Raw genomic sequence first — 21,280 nt, 5'->3', positions numbered from 1 at the left:
CTGCAAGCTTGTGAATTAGCATTTTAAAATCTGGCCTCACATGTCAGTCTAAAACAAATCCATCAGTCTTATACAAATCAGGGTTCATATTATAGTATTATATGTTTATGAGATAATTTTTTTTGAATAACACATTCTTGAATTTCCCTTTACAAATGCTTTAGTGGAAATTTGACAAATATGACTGACTGGTATAAAGCACTTACTGGGAATGTTGTAGCTGATGTCTCTGTTTTTGTTGCTTCCACAAAGAAATCCATCCAAAAACAGAATAACTGAAATGTACAAGGAAATGAAATTTCAATTAAACATCAACATGCTCATTTGAATTGTATGTTGATGTGTATTTAGTACTTAGTGAAGAACTGATAAAGAATATTTCCTTTTATTAAAATATTACTGGTAATTTATAAAAAATAATGTCTTTTTTTTTAAATTTCTTTCAACAATATTTTATCTTCTATATAAAATTAAAGATAACTTTCAGTGAAAATTTGATTTTTTTTTTTTAGTTTTATAAAATGTAAATGTTTTGTCTGAAAAAAGTTGTTGATACAAAAACAAATAATCTTGGAAATGAACAGAAAAATCTAATGTTTAAATAAAAAAAAAAGATTTTAACAAAGCAAGTTCTTAATTTTATTCTTTAGAGCACTGGTTTTATTACCCCAAGCCAATTAATATTGATGTATTATTCAAACATACCTGATAATCCCCGGTCTGACTTGACGTCTTCCTAAATCTGTTGATCAGGGTTATATTACCAACTGTAGACTTTAAGTACCTGTATAATGATATATAGACATCTTTACAAAAGCTATTTCAACCAGAATTACAAATTTCAGAACAAATATAATATACAAAATTTTTGATTTCATAGTTCAACAACATTTTAAATAAATTTTATCATTACAGTAACATATTTTAAAAAGATTTAGCTTAAGGAGGTAGACCTAGGTTAAGGGAAATAACTCTTAAAATCATCAGTACGTTTGTGTCAACCATTTTCAAAAACATATTCTAAGCTTCTAGGTTACATAGATTATTTTTAATCTGTTTCAGGTAAATGCTTAAAAAAACATTGATGAACTTGACTTTTACAAACGCTTAACTGATTTAAAGATTTATCTCCCTGAACCAAGGTCTACCCCCTTAATCAATAAGAACGATGAAAATGTCATTGAACAAGTGGACATTCATACTGAGAAAGGGATGGCCAGAGGTAAAGCAGTATCATGCCACCCTCAGAGCAGCCTAAACCAACCTATCAGAATCCTTCTCTTTGATTTGAACATAAGATACAAGTGGTGTAAATGGCGGGAAAAATAACTTCTAAGACTTTTTAAGAACCTCAGGCAACCAGATTTTAGTGATATTCAAGTTCCTCAATGTTTTGGTGTTTAAGTTGTGTTTTGTCAACTGTTTTATTTGGATATGATATTGGCGGATTTTCTTGATCTTATACATTTAATTGACCCTTACTACTAACACTTACCAGTAAGGAGGTTCTAAACTGAACATACACTCTGCAGCTTGAACAGCTTTTCCAAAATCCTGAGCTAACACAGAAATTTCAAAGAAGGTCGCCACGTCCCAGTAATCTGTTAATGATGGCAAGCTTCCTTTCTTACCAATCAAATTATTCAATATCAAACCTGAAATTTAAATCAAGATGAACTTATATTTTGATGAATATAAAATTATCTCTATCAAGAATGCATTGCAAAGTTAGCCATAGATTCTTAGAAGGTCGCCACGTCCCAGTAATCTGTTAATGATGACAAGCTTCCTTTCTTACGAATCAAATTATTTAATATCAAACCTGAAATTTTAATAAAGTTGAACTATTGTTTTGAATCATTTAACAGTTGTAATTCTTTCCAATAAAACACAGATTTTCATCTTCTGAAAACTACTTATCTAATTATTAATTTTTTGATATATTGAAGTTATTGAATTTACTTAAAACAAAATATCTGTAAAGACGACTTTATATAGAGATAATCTGTAAATCAAATTATAATGTGTCTTTCTATCAACTGAAATATAAATACTGTGGATTCATTTATATTTTCGTGGGTACCAATATTTCATGGAATAGGATTAACTTGCATGTTCGTAGATATTCAATTTCGTGGTTTTTTAAAATGAAGTCTATATATAAGCTTTTAGAAAATTTGTCATTCGTTGCACATTCAATTCATGGTTCATTTGTAACCACGAAATGCACGAAAATTGGTATCCAACGAAAATGAATGAATCCACGAAAATTGGTATTCAACGAAAATTAATGAATCCACGAAAATTGGTATCCAACGAAAATAAATGAATCCACAGTAGGCCTTAAAAAGGTGTCTATGATATAAGTATATGTAACAAACCTATTCTTTGAAGTTCCTGACATGTAGAGAAATCTTTCCCTGATATCACTAATAAAGTAGCTAAGTTGATCCCTGCATATTCATGGGGCTGTCTCTCAAATCCTTTTCTATACCTATAAAAAATACACAAATTATCATAGAGGTATCAGTGTCTTCCCTAGAAAATTCTTGATGCATGGTGGGTCTAAGATGAATTTGCAGCGCGGAGCGCGGTGTTGTTTTGTAGAATTTTTTATTACACTAGTAAAATGAATTGTGCTTGCAAGTTTAAAAACTTCACATAAATCTGCAATACAGTCAGGAACAATACTTAACATTTTCTCTCAAGGCCAGCCTGGATCCAAAAGTTTTTTCAAGGGCCCTGTAGAATTTTTTTAGGCTCTACCAGGTTTGTTTTTACTACAGGTACATACATATAAAATAATCTGGAATGTTCGATCTTATATAAAAGCCTAAAATATATGTTTGAAATACCTTATACATGTAGCTTGTTTCTGATTATGATTGAAATAATAAAGGAATTAAATTAACATGAGTTTTTCAGAATTAAAATCCATTTAACCATGTATTTTCAGACTGGTGAACTTTATATATTTGTAATATTAATGAAAAAAAAAACACAAAAAAAACCAGCCCCCCTTTTCATACCCCTAGATGTAAATTATTTTAATAAAAAAAAGTATTATCAGTTTCACCCCAAGAAATTATTAATTGTTCATGAATAAATCTTAGCAGTTAATCAAAATGATTTCCAAAATGAAATTCCTACTGTCTATAAATAACAATGAAATGTAACTGTTTCCTGTTAATAAGGGGTTTCCCAAATTTTCCCGCCAAAAAGCACATGGCTTTCAACAATTGTAAACAAAGCATTCAATTTGTGATCATGGATTACAACTTTAAATAATTTAATTTGGATATAGATATTAAATTTAAGGTACAGTCAAGCAATGTTTTTACTTTCTTCTGGATTATAACTAGTTTGAAAGATCAGTTTGGAAAATAAAACAATTTTTGACATCAAAACAAAAACGATCTGAATTGTAAATATTCAGTGACCCATAATTATTTTGAACTCTGCTACGGAGGTCAAAGTTACATCATGTTTCAACCCAATGATGTGTATTCTCTGTTACAACTAATCAACTGCGTTTGATATATATATTTCGATGTCAGACTTATGATTTCAAAACGTAAAATTTATACTGCAAAAGGTTTACTTTTTATTTTTCACGGAAGGATATTTGGAAGCTGTATCAGGCTATAATATTTATCATTAAAACAACTTGAACTCCCGATTTCTATTATGCAATCGAAGTCTTGAATGTTGTTCTATCTAACCAACGTGGTTGTAAAATCAGAGCGTTGCATCTAATTATGATCAATTATCAGTCCAGTGAGTTTGAAACACCTGTAGAGTTTTGTCAATTGTCACTTCATATTATAAGATAATAAAAATTTCACACATAGCGGGTATGATACATGCATGGCGGCCGAAATTTTATGCGTAGCGGTACCGCAATGCATGAATAGCCTAGGGAAAACACTGCGGTATGACCAATAAATTTAAGTCGTAACAAATTTCCTTGCATATTGTAAATTACAACCTAAATTTTATGAAAAGATATTTTGAAAAGTAACAGCCTTTGAAACCAAAATTGTTGAAACTGGCTTTATTCATCGTTTTTTTTTAAGTTACCTTAGGGCTATTCCATTAAAATGTATGTGGGAGGGTAGGAAAGGACTTTCAATATATCCCTACAACCAAGAACCATTATTAGATAATTTTGCATAATAGTAATAGAGACATACTGAAAAAAGACCCATGACCCACATTTTATAATTTAACTTCCCTTCCTACCCTCCCATATACATTTTAATGGAAAACCCCATTTTTTTTTTTAATTTGGAGGACATGCAGGGAGGCACATCTTTTAGACTACCAAAACTACCCAAAATACTTTTATTTTTTTATTTTAACAATGAACGATAAAATAATTTGATGCCTTCCCTTCCCCACCAAAACCATACAATTTATTTTGGAACAGCCCTAAACAACAATCAATCTCACACACCATATATTTTAATACTACTAACCATAAAATAGCATTATCTAATGCCTCTTTGTCAGTGTAATCACTCTCCACAAACATGTCCTTGTATATCCTACCACAAAGACACAACATGTCTGGCGTCTGGTTGTCAGTCTTTGATAATGCCTACGAAATCAATATTTACATGTATCCAAATTTCAAAGTACTCCCGAACCCATTTCCATATAAATACATATATATTTTTATTTTTCAAATCAACGTCAATATTTGACCAAGGGTCATTGACTTTAAATATTAATATCTTATACTATTTATTGTTTAAGTTTAAAGTCATCATACAAATAAAAGTTATTGATGCAATTCTAAATATTTATAAACTTAATACACCTTAATGCTGTTTGTCCACTATTACTGGAAACCACAAAAATTCCTGTAAAATTATGACGTCACAATAGAAAATGACTGACGCCACAAAGGAGAAATGTGATTGTTTTATGACGTCAATAGTTTCTCAGTTCAAGTGTAGCAGATTCCCAAACAATGAAAAGGTCTATTCAATGAATAATTGCAAAATTTCCAAAAAACATTAATGTTCATGAATATTTTTTGAGGATGAATAAAAACTTCAGTGTGTTACTTGAAAATTAAGAAAAAAAAAGTATTATCTTCAAACACTGATCCCTTATCTACACAACCTATTACTCATTTATTCATTCATTAATTTCATTATTTTTTCAAGCTGTTTCCTAGAATTGAGCCAAAGGGAGCTTTGCATTAAATCAAATGGAAGTGGTGGGAATGATTGCCATACAACACATCTGATAGAAATAATTCTCTTTTCTCAAACTTAAATCTAGATTTGAGCAAAAGAAAAATTTGCATTAAAGCCAATGGTGGTGGTGGGAATGATAGCCATACATCACATCTGATAGAAATAATTCATACCTTTGTTACAACATTGAGAGCTTTCTGTCTGTCACCTTCCTTATTTCTGCGATTCAAGGCAAAGGCATAGTGATACTGTATACCAATAGATGATGAGATCGTATTGTTAGGTATGTTCTCTAGATCTTCTACTAACTTAACCATAGAATTGTACTCCTGAAAAATAATGTAAAGCCTGGGGTTGAAGTCATTAAACTTTGCTCAGTGCTCGGAGCACAAAAATCATGCTCGAAACATTAAATTCAGCATTTTGATTGGTTGAATCTTGAGTCTGAGTACAAAAATCGTACTCGAAAGTTTTATGACCGCAAGGCCTGGAATAAGGTAATGGTATTTCATGTATCTAACTAACAAATGTCAAAATATCAATAAAGTATGATTTACCAGTAAAAAAAAAAACAAAGTAAAAAATAATACTGATCAAAGTGCTTGTAAGCACTGAAGGGTAAAGATTGCTTCAATTTACCAACTGGGAAATAACATAAAATATTGCATTGTATAAAGCATTGGTTGTTGTTGATTCAACTACAAAATTCTGGACAAAAAAGATTACTCCATTTTTTAAAGATGACCTTTACAACTGAATATCTCTGAATAAAACACATGTCTCATACCTGAATATGTCTGAATAAAACACATGTCTCATACCTGAATATCTCTGAATAAAACACATGTCTCATACCTGACTATCTCTGAATGAAAAACATGTCACATACCTGAATATCTCTGAATGAAACACATGTCACATACCTGAATATCTCTGAATGAAACACATGTCTCATACCTGAATATCTGAATAAAACACATGTCTCATACCTGAATATCTCTGAATAAAACACTGAATAAAACACTGAATAAAACACATGTCTCATACCTGGATATCTCTGAATAAAACACATGCCACGTACCGGAATATCTCTGAATAAAACACATAGTCTCATACCTGAATATCTCTGAATAAAACACATGTCTCATACCTGAATATCTCTGAATAAAACACATGTCTCATACCTGAATATCTATGAATAAAACATATGTCTCATACCTGAATATCTCTGAATAAAACACATGTCTCATATATGAATATCTCTGAATAAAACATGTCTCATACCTGAATATCTTTGAATGAAACACATGTCTCATACCTGAATATCTCTGAATGAAACACATGTCTCATACCTGAATATCTCTGAATGAAACACATGTCTCATACCTGAATATCTCTGAATATCTCTGAATAAAACACATGTCACATACCTGAATATCTCTGAATAAAACACATGTCTCCTACCTGAATATCTCTGAATGATAGCAGCATGTTAAACACAACATCAACAGACAGCAACTGTGGGTCATCAAGTCGTCTCCTCATTCCGTCTAAATGCTGAAGAAAACACAAAAGTTAAAATTAAACACAACATCAACAGATAGCAACTGTGGGTCATCTAGTCGCCTCCTCATACCGTCAAAATACTGAAGAAAGTAAGATAAACATCATTAGAGCTATTTTCCAAATGCATGTAGTTTAAATGTCTGGTTGGCTATCTTGCTTTGCTTGTATAACTGATTGCTCAAAAATTGTAATTAAGTTTTACAATTGCAATCAAAAGATAGGTGAGGCTGCAGCTTGTATAATGTTATTTGATGCTTAAGCAAATATTTATACAAACAAAGCAAGCGAGACAACCAAACCTTTAAACTACATGCATTAGGAAAATAGCTGTAAACAAAATGTTCATTTTCTAATCATATGTGACCAACAGTGTGATCAGAAGAGATCAGTTCAAGTTGTCTGATATAGCTGGACAGCTGTCTCATTGAAAACAAATAAATTATAAGTGACAAATTTTCTTCACACAAGTGAGGATGTAAAGATAGTAGTTATTATAATAAAAATAGCTTAAGAAATGTCAGAAAGGATATTGTTTCAAGGAAAAATCCAAATTGTAAAAGAACTAAAGGACATTTTCTATGTGTGATTGATACAAAGGGCATATGAGGACTTTACCACCCTTTGTCACACCAAGGAGGTTATATTAGAAGGAGAGAGGACGAAAGACTATGATTACACATAAAATGTTACTGACTTTTCTGTAAGTGGGTGTTAATTAGTTGAGATCGATGCCTCGTTCACAAGGACATTTAATTCGAATTGCTAATCGCGTTCACACACTCTTCTTTTTTAATTCGAATTGATTCGAATTGGCTAATTCGAATTGATTCGAATTGGCTAATTCGAATTACCCAATTCGAATTAGAAATACGTTTTTGCTAATACAAATTAAAAGTTAACGTCGTTTGGACAGTAAAGCGAAATTGACGCGCATTGCAATTCGAATTAGAATTGACGTTAGGACGTAAAACGTTTCTAATGCGAATTAAACTAATTCGAATTAGTTAATGCGAATCAAATTCGAATTACGTGTGAACTCAGCATAACTCTGTCACGGAGGGAGATTTTGTCCTAATAACATACCCAAGGTGTCATAAACTGATCAGATATACAATCATTGACATGTTAATAAGATTTTTTGTGATATTTTTTATTAAGTAATTAAAAATTGAAATTTTATCTTAAAAGTAAACTTATTACCAATAGAAATGAAACGAATATCTGCCTCATTGCCGTCAATGTTAATATCAACAGAAAGCACTTTTACGTTGTTCCCGATAAATTTCTCTATGTTTCAATTGCAAATATTCCTTCCGGTCGTTGCCGGTCACCGTTACTAAAGTACTTTGCATATTCGTATATATTCTATGATTATTACCTGCCAATTCCCATCAACAGAAATTGAAAGGTGAAGCGAAAATCTTTGTTTAAAGCAATGTAGTGTTGAATGAAAATGGCACACTAACTTTCCTTTAAACCCTCATAACTTTGTCATTTCTTTATCTTTTTTCACGGTAGACAGACGATTGATTTTGAAATTGCGCGTCCGATCTTTTTCCATATCATAAACACCTATACACTGCATTGTTACCAAAAATACCCCTGAACTTTAATGACCCAGTCACTGATAAAAATCATGTGACATATGTGATTTATCTAATAGCCTGAACTGCTAGCGGTAACAGCCTGGTACATCAGAAGGCCATGTCAAGTGGGTGATAAACATGTCCGCTTCTTTATAATTTTATCATTTTTCTCTGATTGAACTGCTATCCTGGGGATGCTAATTTTGTATCAAGCAGAGTGTTCACTCTCCTTCTAATATAACCTCCTTGGTCACACCTTGTCATTTTTTCTCATTCATAACTTTTATGTCACTTTTCCAAAAAAAATTGAACTCTTTCTTACATTAAAATTTGTATACTTTCTATTTGTTCACTTTCTTGGGTGCCAATATTAATATTAATGAATAGAGGAAGAAAAAAAACATAATAAAAAAAAATTGATATTTAATTTCTATGACTATTTAATTTTTTTTATCAGTAATTTTGTCATAAATGGATTAAGTGTAACAATTACACGTTTTACTTAAATTAATTTGTTAATTTTGGTAAAGTTTCTCAAATTGTATGCAACATTATATAACATTTGTGTTTCCAGATATCTATTATTTATAAGGCAACTATAGAAAAGATAAGATTAAACAAAAAATCAGAAACAATTCTGTTTTTATATGGTAATCAATTAAGGTGTCAGATGCCTGTAGATTTTTTTTTAAAATAAACATACTTGATTCATTTTTTTTTTTTTTTTTTTTTAATGAATGACAAATAGCATATCAATTATCCCCATTGCACTCATTCATGGTGTAATTTTATCGAAGATGAAGTTCGTTTTCTCACATGCCCTATGTTAAGTATTCACACATTTTAATAGCTCCTATTGTTTATCTACTGTTAACATATTCTTAGTACAACAACCTTTCATTAGCTTTGAAAAGATTCTACCGTTAATTTGGATATAAGTGCTAATGAGAGATACACTTACACGATAAAAAAAAAACAACATGATTATGGATCATTATTCACACATCACACTACATCATCTTTTTAACTTTTAAAAAAACTAAAAAAAAAACATCATGGGTATCATACTTATCTAATGTGTCCATTCCCTAATTACATCTTACATAAAATTTGTACATGTTGTATGTTATACATTTCAAAATTTGTATGGATTACAGATATTTATAGATTAAAAATTATGACCATTTTATCTGTTAGACTAAAAGTAAATTGTTCACAACATGCCAATGGAGTTCACGATTTCACGTCCTCATATGCCCTTTGTTTCATGTACTCATTTAAAATGCCCTTTTGTTTTTTAAATGTTAAAATATTTTCCTTTGGCATAGTACACTTTCAAAAACTCTGAAGCCCTTTTATTTTGGATTTGGTCAATAATACATGTGTGAAATAAGATTTGTTCCTGGTTATTGCCATTTAATACTGTTACGTATCTAAATATCAACACAGCTCAATTTTGAAATGTTGAGAGATAAATCAATAATACAAGTACACACCCGTGATATCGCGGGTCCGTGACTGAATAAAAGTATATAACTTTGCCTAAGCCTTATTTAAGTAATTAGTATTGTCATCTGATAAAGTCATGTCGATTATAAGATACAAAGTTTTCTCTGCTTTCAAATATTTCTGTTTGAACCCGTCGACCTGGAACTTATCAATTATTGGTAATATTAATTATTTGGAAAACAAAAGGTCCTGGCTATCCAGGAATGGAGTATTTTTTAATCAACAGCATTGTCCTATATTAGTTATCTTAAAAAGTCTTGCTGATTGCTGAATAAAACTACAATAGGGAACAATTTGACAATGATTGGATTTAGTAGTGTCAGCCCTTTGATTATGACCCGTGTATATAGCAAAATCCTAAATACACTGTTTGGTGGTGCGCCTGTCAAATGCGGAACGTACAGATAAGGTAATAGCTAACAGGTGAATATACTATTGGCATCGGTATCGGATTCGACCCGGAACTTGTTAATTATTGGCAATATTAATTATGTGGAAAACAAAAGGGTCTGGAGTGGTGTAATTTTTAATCTACACCATTGTCCTATATTAGTTATATATAGAGTTGAATTCTTTGATTTGTCGTTTTTACCCGATGACGGCTGACAAATTGGACCTCGTAATTTTAGTATTATAGATACATGGAAAATGTGACACTTTTTATAGCTAAAATTAATTATATATTATATGGTATGTGTTCTGCTCAGTGTCGAAGGTCATATGGTGATCCTGACCTATGAGTGCTTTATTTCAATCTGTGAAAATAATAATTATACAGAAATTGATCAAGATATTGAGAAATGAATTGAGAATTTTTTTTAAAGAAAAGGGGAAGAGGCTGAACATAGTGGCCTGACAGTAAAATATTAAATAAATACACTTAAAATAACCAAATATGGGCTATAAAACATGGCTGGGCTAAATCTGCCCATGGGGAAAAAAGTTGCAGAATGTATTCTACAAGTCACACCAAGACAGTCAAGATTGTGTGTTTGACTTTGTGAATTTGGTTCATAAGTTTTTCTCGGTTCTTGTTTTTATATAGACTGTTCCGTTTTCCTGTATGAATGGTTTAACACTGGTCATTATTTTGGCCCTTTATAGCTTGCTGTGACCACTTGCCGTTGTTAATTAAATCAATCAAATACTTTACCCTGAAGTGGATGGACAAAGTGTTGAACAGACTGAAGAAGGAACAAATAGATGCATGTCCTAGCAGACGCTGCTCAGTGTACATAATTAAATTTTTATACTGTGGATTCATTCATATTCTTTGGATACCAATTTTCGTGGATTTCAAGGGTACAGAGAACCATGAATTTAAGGTGGTACCTAACACTACAGGGAGATAACTATGTAAAACCAGCTAAACGTTTTAATTACGTTGTGTTGTATAGGGAATATTAAGCTTCTCAATGATAAAAATTAATGTTTGTCAAATTGCTATATAACCAGTGTATTTTTTCAATTCGTTGGTTCAAATTTTTTGAAATTTTTATATTTTTGTTAAAGCGTCAAAGTAAATACTTTGTCAAAATTTTATGAATATTAAACAAGCCAAATTAATCTAAGTGAAGGTGTTGGGTACCACCTTAAATTTTCACGAAGTAATGTTTGCAGACTTTGTCAAAACCATGAAATTAGATATTCATGAAAATGCAAGCTTCCCTCAATCCATGAAAATATATGAATCCACTGACAGTATTTGGGAATTTTCAGAATGCTTTATACATTACTGTTGATTCATTTATTTTCGTGGGTACCAATTTTCGTGGTTTGAGGATAACTTAACTTTTCATGGATATTTAATTTCGTGGTTTTGGCAAAGTCCACACTCATTCTTTTAGAAAATTCGTAATTCGTTGAACATTTGAATTCGTGGTTCTCCAGTACCCACGAAATCCACGAAAATTGGTATCCAGCAAATATTAATGAATCCACAGTGTATTACCTTTACAAGTTCTTCCCCCTTATAACTTTGTCTTGCTTTTCTCAAATCATTTAAAAATCTTTCTTTCTGATGAGCACTGTAAAAAAAAATATATGCTGTTTTCAAAATATATAAATAACATCTTTGAAAGTCCAATTTATCCTGATACATCATTGACACATGTTATGAACCTATCTTTAAGTGCATACCACTGAAAGTAAATATCATAATATGATGTAGCATTCCAGTCTAAGACAAGCTTTTGACACATCCAATCAATTATATGCTGTACAGTCTACCTGTCACATCCAATCTACTATAAGCTGTACAGCCTACATGTCCCATCAAATCTATTATTAGCTGTACAGCCTACCTGTCTCATCCAATTTACTATAAGCTTTGCAGCCTACATTTTGTACCTGTCTCATCCAATTAACTATTAGCTGTACAGCCTACATGTCCCATCAAATCTATTATTAGCTGTACAGCCTATCAGTCTCACCCAAACTATTTTTAGCTTTGCACCCTACGTGTCTCATCCAATCTCTTATTAGCTTTGAAGCCTACCTCAGTACCTGTCTCGTCCAAACTATTATTAGCTTTGAAGTCTAGCAGTTCCATTCAGGCTATTCATGCTATAATAGCTTTGCAGCCAACCTATCCCATTTTAGCATGTATCAAATTTGTAGTCTACCTTCCTTATCCAATCTATTATTAGTTTTGCAGCCCACCTGTCTCATCCAATCTATTATAAACTTTGCAGCCTACCTGTCTCATCCAATTTTTTTATTAGCTTTGAAGTTGATTTGCAGCATACCTGTCCCATCTTGAGCATGTATTAGATTTGTAGCCTACCATCCTTATCCAAAATATTAATAGATTTGCATCCTACCTGTTTAATCTAAAGCTATTACTCCAGTTACAGACTTTCTATCCTATATAAGTAATTATTCAGTGGACAAATTACAGGCCTACGGTCTAATGAGGAAAGTAACCACTGAGTTTGTGCAATCGATAATCAAATCAACTTAATTGTAATCTAAGTTGTTTCCCGATTTATAAAAATATGCTTGAAGTTTCATATTTAAATTCTAATATTTCATAATATTCCACATAAATTTTTCATCACAAATATGGCTTTTGCCTGAAATCAATATTATCCCAAAATACACTTCTGTAACAAACCAATAAATTTAAATTCATCCTTGTGATAACTGACTGGAAATAAATCTAAAATATATACCTTTCTTTAGGTAAATAGATGGCTAAAAGGGGGTAGAGATTTAAAAAATATTATTTATCATTTTCTCTTAGTTATGTAAATAATCAAGGCTATTGACATTTAACAAATTCACAAAATTGATTAAAACATGTAAAATCATCTTTAAGTGTAATAACAAGAAGTTAGATAAGACAAAATTCATGCAATAAAAAAAATCATTTAAATTTTTTTTATATAATTACTGTAAATTCAGAAATTATTGCGAGATTTTATAAATGGGAATAGTGCGATTGTATTAGTATCACAATAATAAGACCTTGCATAATGATATCTAACAAGTATAATTCTATTAACCTTTTCCTAAAATTGCAATAATTAATCTCCCATTTTTCTTATTTTTTTAAAAATCACAATAATTTCTGAATTTACAGTATTGTTTTCTCAGATCTAAGCTGAGTCCCTCCAAAAAAATAATTCCTTACATATTTTCTTTCTGTAATTCTATCAGTCGTTTCTTCAGTTGATAATATAAAGACATTCCTTTTTCTGGGTGCATACACATATCCTGAGGCAGGGTTGAATTTTCTACAACAACTGGTACACTATTGGCGTCCACTAAATATGGTAGGAATTCAACATTGGCACCACATGATAACTGAAAAATAAAAAAAAATAATGTTAACTTAGCTAAAGTAATATCCATTAAAATACTTTGGATTTTATATAATAACTGTCAGTTTATTAGCAATTTGTAATGATAACTGAAAATTGAAAAAGATAAGTATTAACTTATTGCTTTTGCAATATCCATAAAAGTACATAGATTTTTTATTTATCAAGTCAGTTAATCATCAATTTGTATATTTTCCCTTAGAACTTACTGCCTTATTTATTTTTTTTTTATTCTGGACAGGACTTGCATCAAAAATATGATCAAGTCTATCAAATTATCATGAATATCATGTAATCCAGTGGACTTAGTCTTTTTCAACCAAGTACCTCAGGTATAAGAAATGCCTTGTACTGCTTTAGAAAGCCTTATTTCCTGGCACAGCACGTGCACACCGTTCATTGTAAATTATGACCAGTAGACAATCAAACATTTTCTTTTATATTAATATTAGCTTCCAGATTGAATTACTTCTCCAATTATTCAATTTAATGTCAACTAAGAATTGATGCCAATATCATGTTAAATACATGTATATAAAAAATATTGTGTAATAAAAAATCAATTTTATATGTCCAATCATTTCTTTTTAAACAAAAAAATTCAAATTATGAGACAACTTCCATGGAAACTACAATTAATTTTGAATTGAGTTGTGTGCAACTATCATAAATGTTAAAAAAAAATATGTTTCTTCCTTAGAATTTCCTGTGAAATCAATGATTTATGATATGAAATTTATATCTAGCTATGTCCATTACATAATCAACTCACCAATGTTGCACTTTAAAATTACATAAAGCATGTTTTTTTTTTTTAATGAGAAATCAATTAAGTCCAGACAATACATGTATAACAATCTTGGCTTTATCCACCTCAATTTTTACTGATATTAAAGAGATTCATTATAAGAACTTCTGGCCTCAGGCCTATATAATCTCATTGAAATAGAAAACACAGTGCGAAATAGGAAACAGGGTTAACCCTTAAATACACGGAGTAGAAGGGTATTAAGTCATCAACCAGCTTCTTAGGAATGAAATTCATCAAAAATACCAGGAATAAATATTTGTATGGCAAAAGTATGTTTTGGCTATCATGTGTAAAATCATACAAGTGTTCGGTAAACAGGAAGTTGTCGAGTGATCAATCTGAAAACGCATCACAAGGTAAAAATGACTTATATAAACCCTGAAACCACATTTCAGAAATCCTTTTATCCTGAGAAAAATGTGACGAAAATTTTTTAACTTGGCTATCAGGTGTAAAAATGATACAAGTGTTTGGTAAACAGGAAGTTGTCGAGTGATGAATCTAAAAACGCATCACACAGTATAGCTGACTTATATCAAGCCTGAAACCAAATTTCAGAAATCCTTGTATTGTAGTTTCTGAGAAAAATGTGACGAAAAATTTTCAACTTGGCTATCAGGTGTAAAAAAGATACAAGTGTTCGGTAAACAGGAAGTTGTCGAGTGATCAATCTGAAAACCCATCACACGGTATAGTTGACTTATATCAAGCCTGAAACCAAATTTCAGAAATCCTGGTAGTGTAGTTCCTGAGAAAAATGTGACGAAAAATATTCATGGGACAGACGGACTGACTGACTGACTGACTGACGAAAGGATGGATGGAAGGACAGACAGAGGTAAAACAGTATACCCCCTTTTTTTTCAAAGTGGGGGTATAAAAAGGACAAGAGACACTTTTGCTATAATTTTTTTTAATCACATCTTCAAACAAACTGGGAAACTAAATTTGTCTTTCTGACTTCATTGATTAAGGTGGTACCTAACACTACAGGGAGATAACTCTGTAAAATCAACTAAACGTTTTAATTACGTTGTGTTGTAAAGGGAATATTAAGCTTTTCAATGATCAAAATTTGTGTTTGTCAAACTGCTATATAACCAGTGTAATTTTTCTGATAAAATGGTTGGTTCAAATTTTTAGAAATTTTTATATTTTTGTCAAAGGGTCGAATTAAATACTTTGTCAAATTTTTTGGAAAATTAAACGAGCCAAATTAATTTTGTTGAAAGTGTTGGGTACCACCTTAAACAAAATACATTTACTGTTCCCCTTTCTACCTATGAAAGCACTGACACTATACATGCTAAAATAAGGGCCTGAATATTTTACAATATATTTCATTTTTATGCATTTACATAATTCATACAACTATGATATATTCTTTCATGCTGTACTATTAAATTCTTTAGCATTTTACAATAAATCTAAAATGACAAGATGCGGTTCAATTTTTACAGAAAAAAAAAGCTGATGCCATTATTATTAATACAAATCTTTGAATGATGAATGGGACGTTAAGCAACCAACAATCAATCAATCAATTGAATGATGAATGAGAAATGTTTAAAATACAAACATTAGAAAATAGAAAGTCAAGCTTACCATATTACGCAGAAATTTTCCAACAACAGATCAGCATGAATATTAAATTGTGAAAGTGTTTGCCTTTTAAAACAAAACATTTTAAATGATACCAAAATAACACAAATTGAGTTTTTTTATGAATTTCACACTCAGCTGTTCATGCTGATATAGCTTTTAAAATAATCCAAATCATGCCAGATGATGAATTTTGGATTAAATGATAATGGATAAATCCCGTGTTTCAGACAAATGTAGGTTAATAACACGTCAAATGAATCAAATTTCACTTCTGACACAGAAATAAATGTGAATTTACTTCCATTGTTTGAATTCAACATTTTGATTATGAAATCAAAATATGGAATATTTGCTGCAGAACATTTATTGTTTTTAATAAATGTCATTTTTTTTAATTTTTGGTAAGAAGTTGCCTCCTTGACAATCTTACTACACCTTCCTTTTTTTCAAAATATTGACTAACTTTTACATCTATTTTAAGGATATTTTACTTCATAAATGTACTTTACAAATGTATCTTTGGCATAAATCTATATTACAGGCAATTGTTTCAACTTTCGAGTTATTTTTGATTATTGAATTTGCATAACTTCTTGTGCTTGAAATTTTAATAAATTCATGTTTATTTTGTATTATAATGTTTCTAGAAGCCCATATTTACATCTAAACTATCTGTGTGTATACATTGTACATACAATTTAAGTGAGTTATTTTTATAGGAGCTGTGAACAAGAAATCTTCATAAGCATTTGTATAAATAAGCTGAACTGGTCAAATTTTCACCCCTCAACATTTGGTTACCTGTGCCATGGTTTGTTCGCTAAAAACGAAAAATCAGTACTCTCCCAAAATATTTTATTTACTTTTCCATAGGTAATAAAACAAAAGTAATACTGGTTAAATGGTTCACTAAACATGTGAACAAATTTCTACTATTGTTCCTTGAACACACTTAACTTAATAAGTGGAAAAATTTTGATTTCCTTTCAACATTTTTGCACATACATAGTTTTTATTAAAATGGTTTGAATATATTGACAGGTATCATGAGTCAGTACATGATGCAAGGATTCCTGCACACTTTAACCAGATGCTCCGCAGGGCGCAGCTTTATACGACCGCAGAGGTCGAACCCCTAACGGTTGGGGCAAGTATGGACACAACATTCAACCTGGATTCAGCTCTGAATTTGGATTGTGATTAAATACTTGACACAGCATAGGTTTCTGACACAGAATGAATGTGGTCTTATGAACTTAAAACTTTTTTTTTGCTTTTGAGAAATTCACTATGCCATGTATGCTGGTGAATATTAATCCTCTATCAAAAAAAAGTTTGGGGAAATTTTCTTTTTATTTCTTAAATCTGAAAAGAGAAAAATTGAACCCCCCCCTCCCCCATTTTTTTTCACCTTCCCCTTTCCCTTATTCCAAAAATGATCTCAATTCAAATTTCTAATGGAGTTTGCAACAATAACTACTCATTGAAATACATCATAAAATATTAAAATATAAAATGTCATACAGTCATGGTTAAAATTAATATTAATTAATAGTTACTTCTAAAAAAATAAATGGGGAATGTGTCAAAAGGGACACAGATGATGCCCCCGATAGCATATAACTTTATAAAGGGACATAACTCAAGAACTGTAAAAGTGAAGCTGCCAAAAATTGAACTTAAACTGAGTTTAGAGGTAATAAGCATTATATACCAGGGCTCACACTACTTAAGAATTATAGGGAGAAGTGACTTCTCTTTTTGAAACTGATAGGGAGAAGTGGTGAGATTTGAAAGAGAAGTGCTCATTCGCGCGGTGCGCTACAATGTTTGGATTTTACAATACAGTGTTCTCCCCAGGCCTTTAAAGGACCACGGGCCCGCGATGTATAATTTTCTACCGTGGTGGTATCGTTCTTGCCGCGATGTATAATTTTTCACCGTGGTGCTAAAATTTTCGGTAAAAAAAATCATAACGGTAAACCTTCCCGTGAAGTGGGGTATAAAATTTCAGATGAAAATTGACCAGTTCAAACCAGTTCAATCCAGTTCTGACAACGAAGATTGTTTACACCACGTGATCGATTTACTTTTTAACCTTGATGATTGGATTTAATCGATGTACATGATTCTTGTGTTTTAATTGATTAAGAGATCATAACTTAATGATCACAGACTTATGAGACTTTTGAGGGACAAGCAGACATTTGTTAATAAACTCTATTACTCCAGCCTTTGGTCATGCGTATTTTTAAAACGTGAGTTACTTCCCCTGATTTAGCTTATTACAAAAATGTGCTCCTAAAATATTATCCATCAATTAAAATAGAAATACAGTACAAATTGAATGCAAAATTATATAAGGATGTTACTTCAAGGATAAAAACTTTCTTTGAATATACCAACAAAAATATATTGCAAATTATTTTTGACAATCATACTTTTATTAAAGCACAGACATATTATATTAAATAGGTAGTATATCCATATATGCTTCTACTGACCGTGCAAGGGCTGTATAGCCAGTCAAGGTTGTTAAACACTTCCATTTGTTGTATACTGATATATAGTTGAGTAGTATTAAAGAAGGGTAATGATTAACTTTTACTGAATAAATTTACATTGATTGGAATTCACGAGTGTCCACATAGATAATATAAGTATATTTTTCATGTCTATCATGAAATAACACAATAATGATTTTAATAACAATTTTACTGGTCTAAAAGAATCATGTCTAAAGCTATGAAAAATAGTATTTATTTAACTAAAGGTTCTACATTAAAATTTAACCTTGTTTAAAGTTAATTGTTATGGTGTAATCTAACAAAAATGAGGAATGTGTAGTGTAACTATACAAGTACTAGTATCAGGACAAAATTGGCTTGATCAAAGTATTTAAAAGTGACTAGTTTAAAGACTAGAAGTGCTTTCTGTTATTTATTCTTGAAAGATATTAAAGTATACAAACTGTTTGATTTACTTTTTATTTTACCAGTATTTTTTTTTACCCGAAGTCTACATAACACAGTAAACAAAACAAAAGACAAAAAGGTAATGGCACAAAAACTAAGAAGAAGAAAAAATAAGCGATGCAACGCGACACGACATATTGTACAAATCATTTCGACACGCGTTACCCTGGTGCTATCCCAAAATCCTGGGGAGAACACTGCAATAGTATAAAGGGCCATATGTAAATAATGTTCTTTTTATGTTGTTCAATTCATATGAGTAAAAAATAAAGATAATGAATCGTTTATGTCTGAATTTCTTTAATTATCAGTAAAAAATTGATTTTTCATCAACTTGGTAAAAATTGAAAATGTCCGATGACGGAAGCTACTGAAAGCGACTATCGTCAAGAACAGGGCGACTTGTTTTCGCTTTTGGGGGTCGGGGAAAGCGAAGTGACGGTCGGGAAGGCGACTCCTTCGCCCAAGTCGCCTGGTAGCGTGAGCCCTGTATACACATTTTATTAAATTTAGTTGAGACAAACTTAGGTTAAGAGAACAGAAACGAAAAAATTCTTCAATTCTTCCACTTGTAAATGGGCATAACCCTAGAATGGTAATCAAAGTGCTTGTAATCACTGAATGGTAAAGATTGTTTTAATTCATCAGTTGGTAGTAAAAGTGCATTGTATATTGTATATAGCATTGATTTAAGTTGATTCAACTACTATTCTGGACAAAGAAAGATAACTTCAATTTTCAAAGAATATTTCATAAAATATTGGTATTAGGTGATTCAACAACCATTCTGGACAAAGAAAGATAACTCAAATTTATTGTCTTGAAACTACAAAAATGCTTGTTTTTGACCTTTTATTCCTAGACTGTTTGCCCCATAACCCTTAAAATATATTCCAACCTTCTACTTATGGTATTGAACATTGTGGTACAATTTCAGAACAATTGAAATACTTATACACAACTTATGGTCCTGACACTAGATATATGCTTGTTTTGGGCCCTTTGGGCCCTTAATTCCTAAACCTTAGGGACCATAACCCCAAAATCAATCCCAAGCTTCCTTTTGTGGTTATAAACATTATGTTAATATTTTATTGATTTCTATTTACTTATACTAAAGTTATTATCTGGAAACCATCCGTCTTCGGACGACGCTGACAACGAAGCCGCCGCCGGCGACGATGTGATACCAATATACGAACACAAAAATTTTGCAGTTGTATATAAATAGGATTTAGGGGATCCATGTCAAATGATGATAACATAGATATAAAAGATGTGGTAGTGGCGGATCCAGAGCGGGTGATGGGGTTTCTGGGGTTTTGGAACCCCCATTTTTTGGGACCATCAATGCATTTGAATTGGGGCATATAGTTAGAGACATATAGTGGGACCCCCTCCCCCCTCCGTATTAAAAAAAATGGCTGGATCAGCTCCTGTGTGGTATGAGTGCCAATGAGACAAATCTCCATCCAAGTCACAATTTGTAAAAGTATATACATGTATACTGTAAATTCAGATATATTTGCCAGGTTTTTATTATTGCAAAATATATGACAGGCATATTTTCTGAATTTACAGTAGTTTCTCTAATGCCTCATTTTTAATTAAAATGTTGCATAAATTTAGCCTTCAGTATCTTTTTACTACAGACAGTCAAGTCTACCCAATGATAAAGTTCTTTCCATTCACAACCAATTAATTTATTTTTGTGGGTAGCAGTTTTTATAGATTGAGAAAACTTTTGTTGATATTTTGTTGCATGATTTTGCCAAACTTTGCATACATTTCTAAAGAAAACTTATTTTTCATTGCAGATTTAAGTTTGTTTAGTCTATTACCATGAATTTCATGTAAGTTGGTATCCAACAGCCAGAAAAATTATAAAATGAGTTGACACACCTCGATTTTTATGCTTAGTAACACAATCATGACAATACTCATAATTAACTGACATTTTAACAAATGATTTATAAACTGGTATTTCAATTTTCAATTTTAAGCTTCCTTGAATTTTTTACATTCCGTGTTTCAAACTTCCTTAAATTGTTCAGTTTTATTTCCCTTAATTTTTCATTATTTAACTTCCTTAAAATATGTAAAATCTTCAATAATCCAAAATAAATAAATGCCAAAAGAAATCAATCACTTGTTTTTTAAATCAGGATTTCTTTCTTTATAATGCATCACTAAAACT

General features: G+C 31.1%; 1 protein-coding gene across 10 annotated transcripts in view; it reads right to left on the bottom strand.

Moving 5' to 3' along the window:
- The window catches only part of LOC143047412 (mitogen-activated protein kinase kinase kinase 15-like), a 95,651-nt gene that overhangs the window by 62,154 nt on the left and 12,217 nt on the right, over positions 1–21,280 (bottom strand). For all 10 annotated transcript variants that reach the window (XM_076220443.1, XM_076220442.1, XM_076220444.1 and 7 more), the window contains exons 5-13: positions 13,503–13,675; positions 11,820–11,895; positions 6,672–6,764; positions 5,381–5,536; positions 4,479–4,600; positions 2,382–2,494; positions 1,496–1,655; positions 706–784; positions 207–275 (exon numbers count right to left, since the gene is read on the bottom strand). In XM_076220443.1, coding sequence (XP_076076558.1) covers positions 207–275; positions 706–784; positions 1,496–1,655; positions 2,382–2,494; positions 4,479–4,600; positions 5,381–5,536; positions 6,672–6,764; positions 11,820–11,895; positions 13,503–13,675 — 1,041 coding nt within the window. The remainder of the gene's footprint in view (positions 1–206; positions 276–705; positions 785–1,495; positions 1,656–2,381; positions 2,495–4,478; positions 4,601–5,380; positions 5,537–6,671; positions 6,765–11,819; positions 11,896–13,502; positions 13,676–21,280) is intronic.

The sequence above is a fragment of the Mytilus galloprovincialis genome, chromosome 10 (assembly GCF_965363235.1).
Source record: "Mytilus galloprovincialis chromosome 10, xbMytGall1.hap1.1, whole genome shotgun sequence".
Classification (NCBI taxonomy): domain Eukaryota; kingdom Metazoa; phylum Mollusca; class Bivalvia; order Mytilida; family Mytilidae; genus Mytilus; species Mytilus galloprovincialis.
This window is presented reverse-complemented; position numbering and strand designations above follow the sequence as displayed.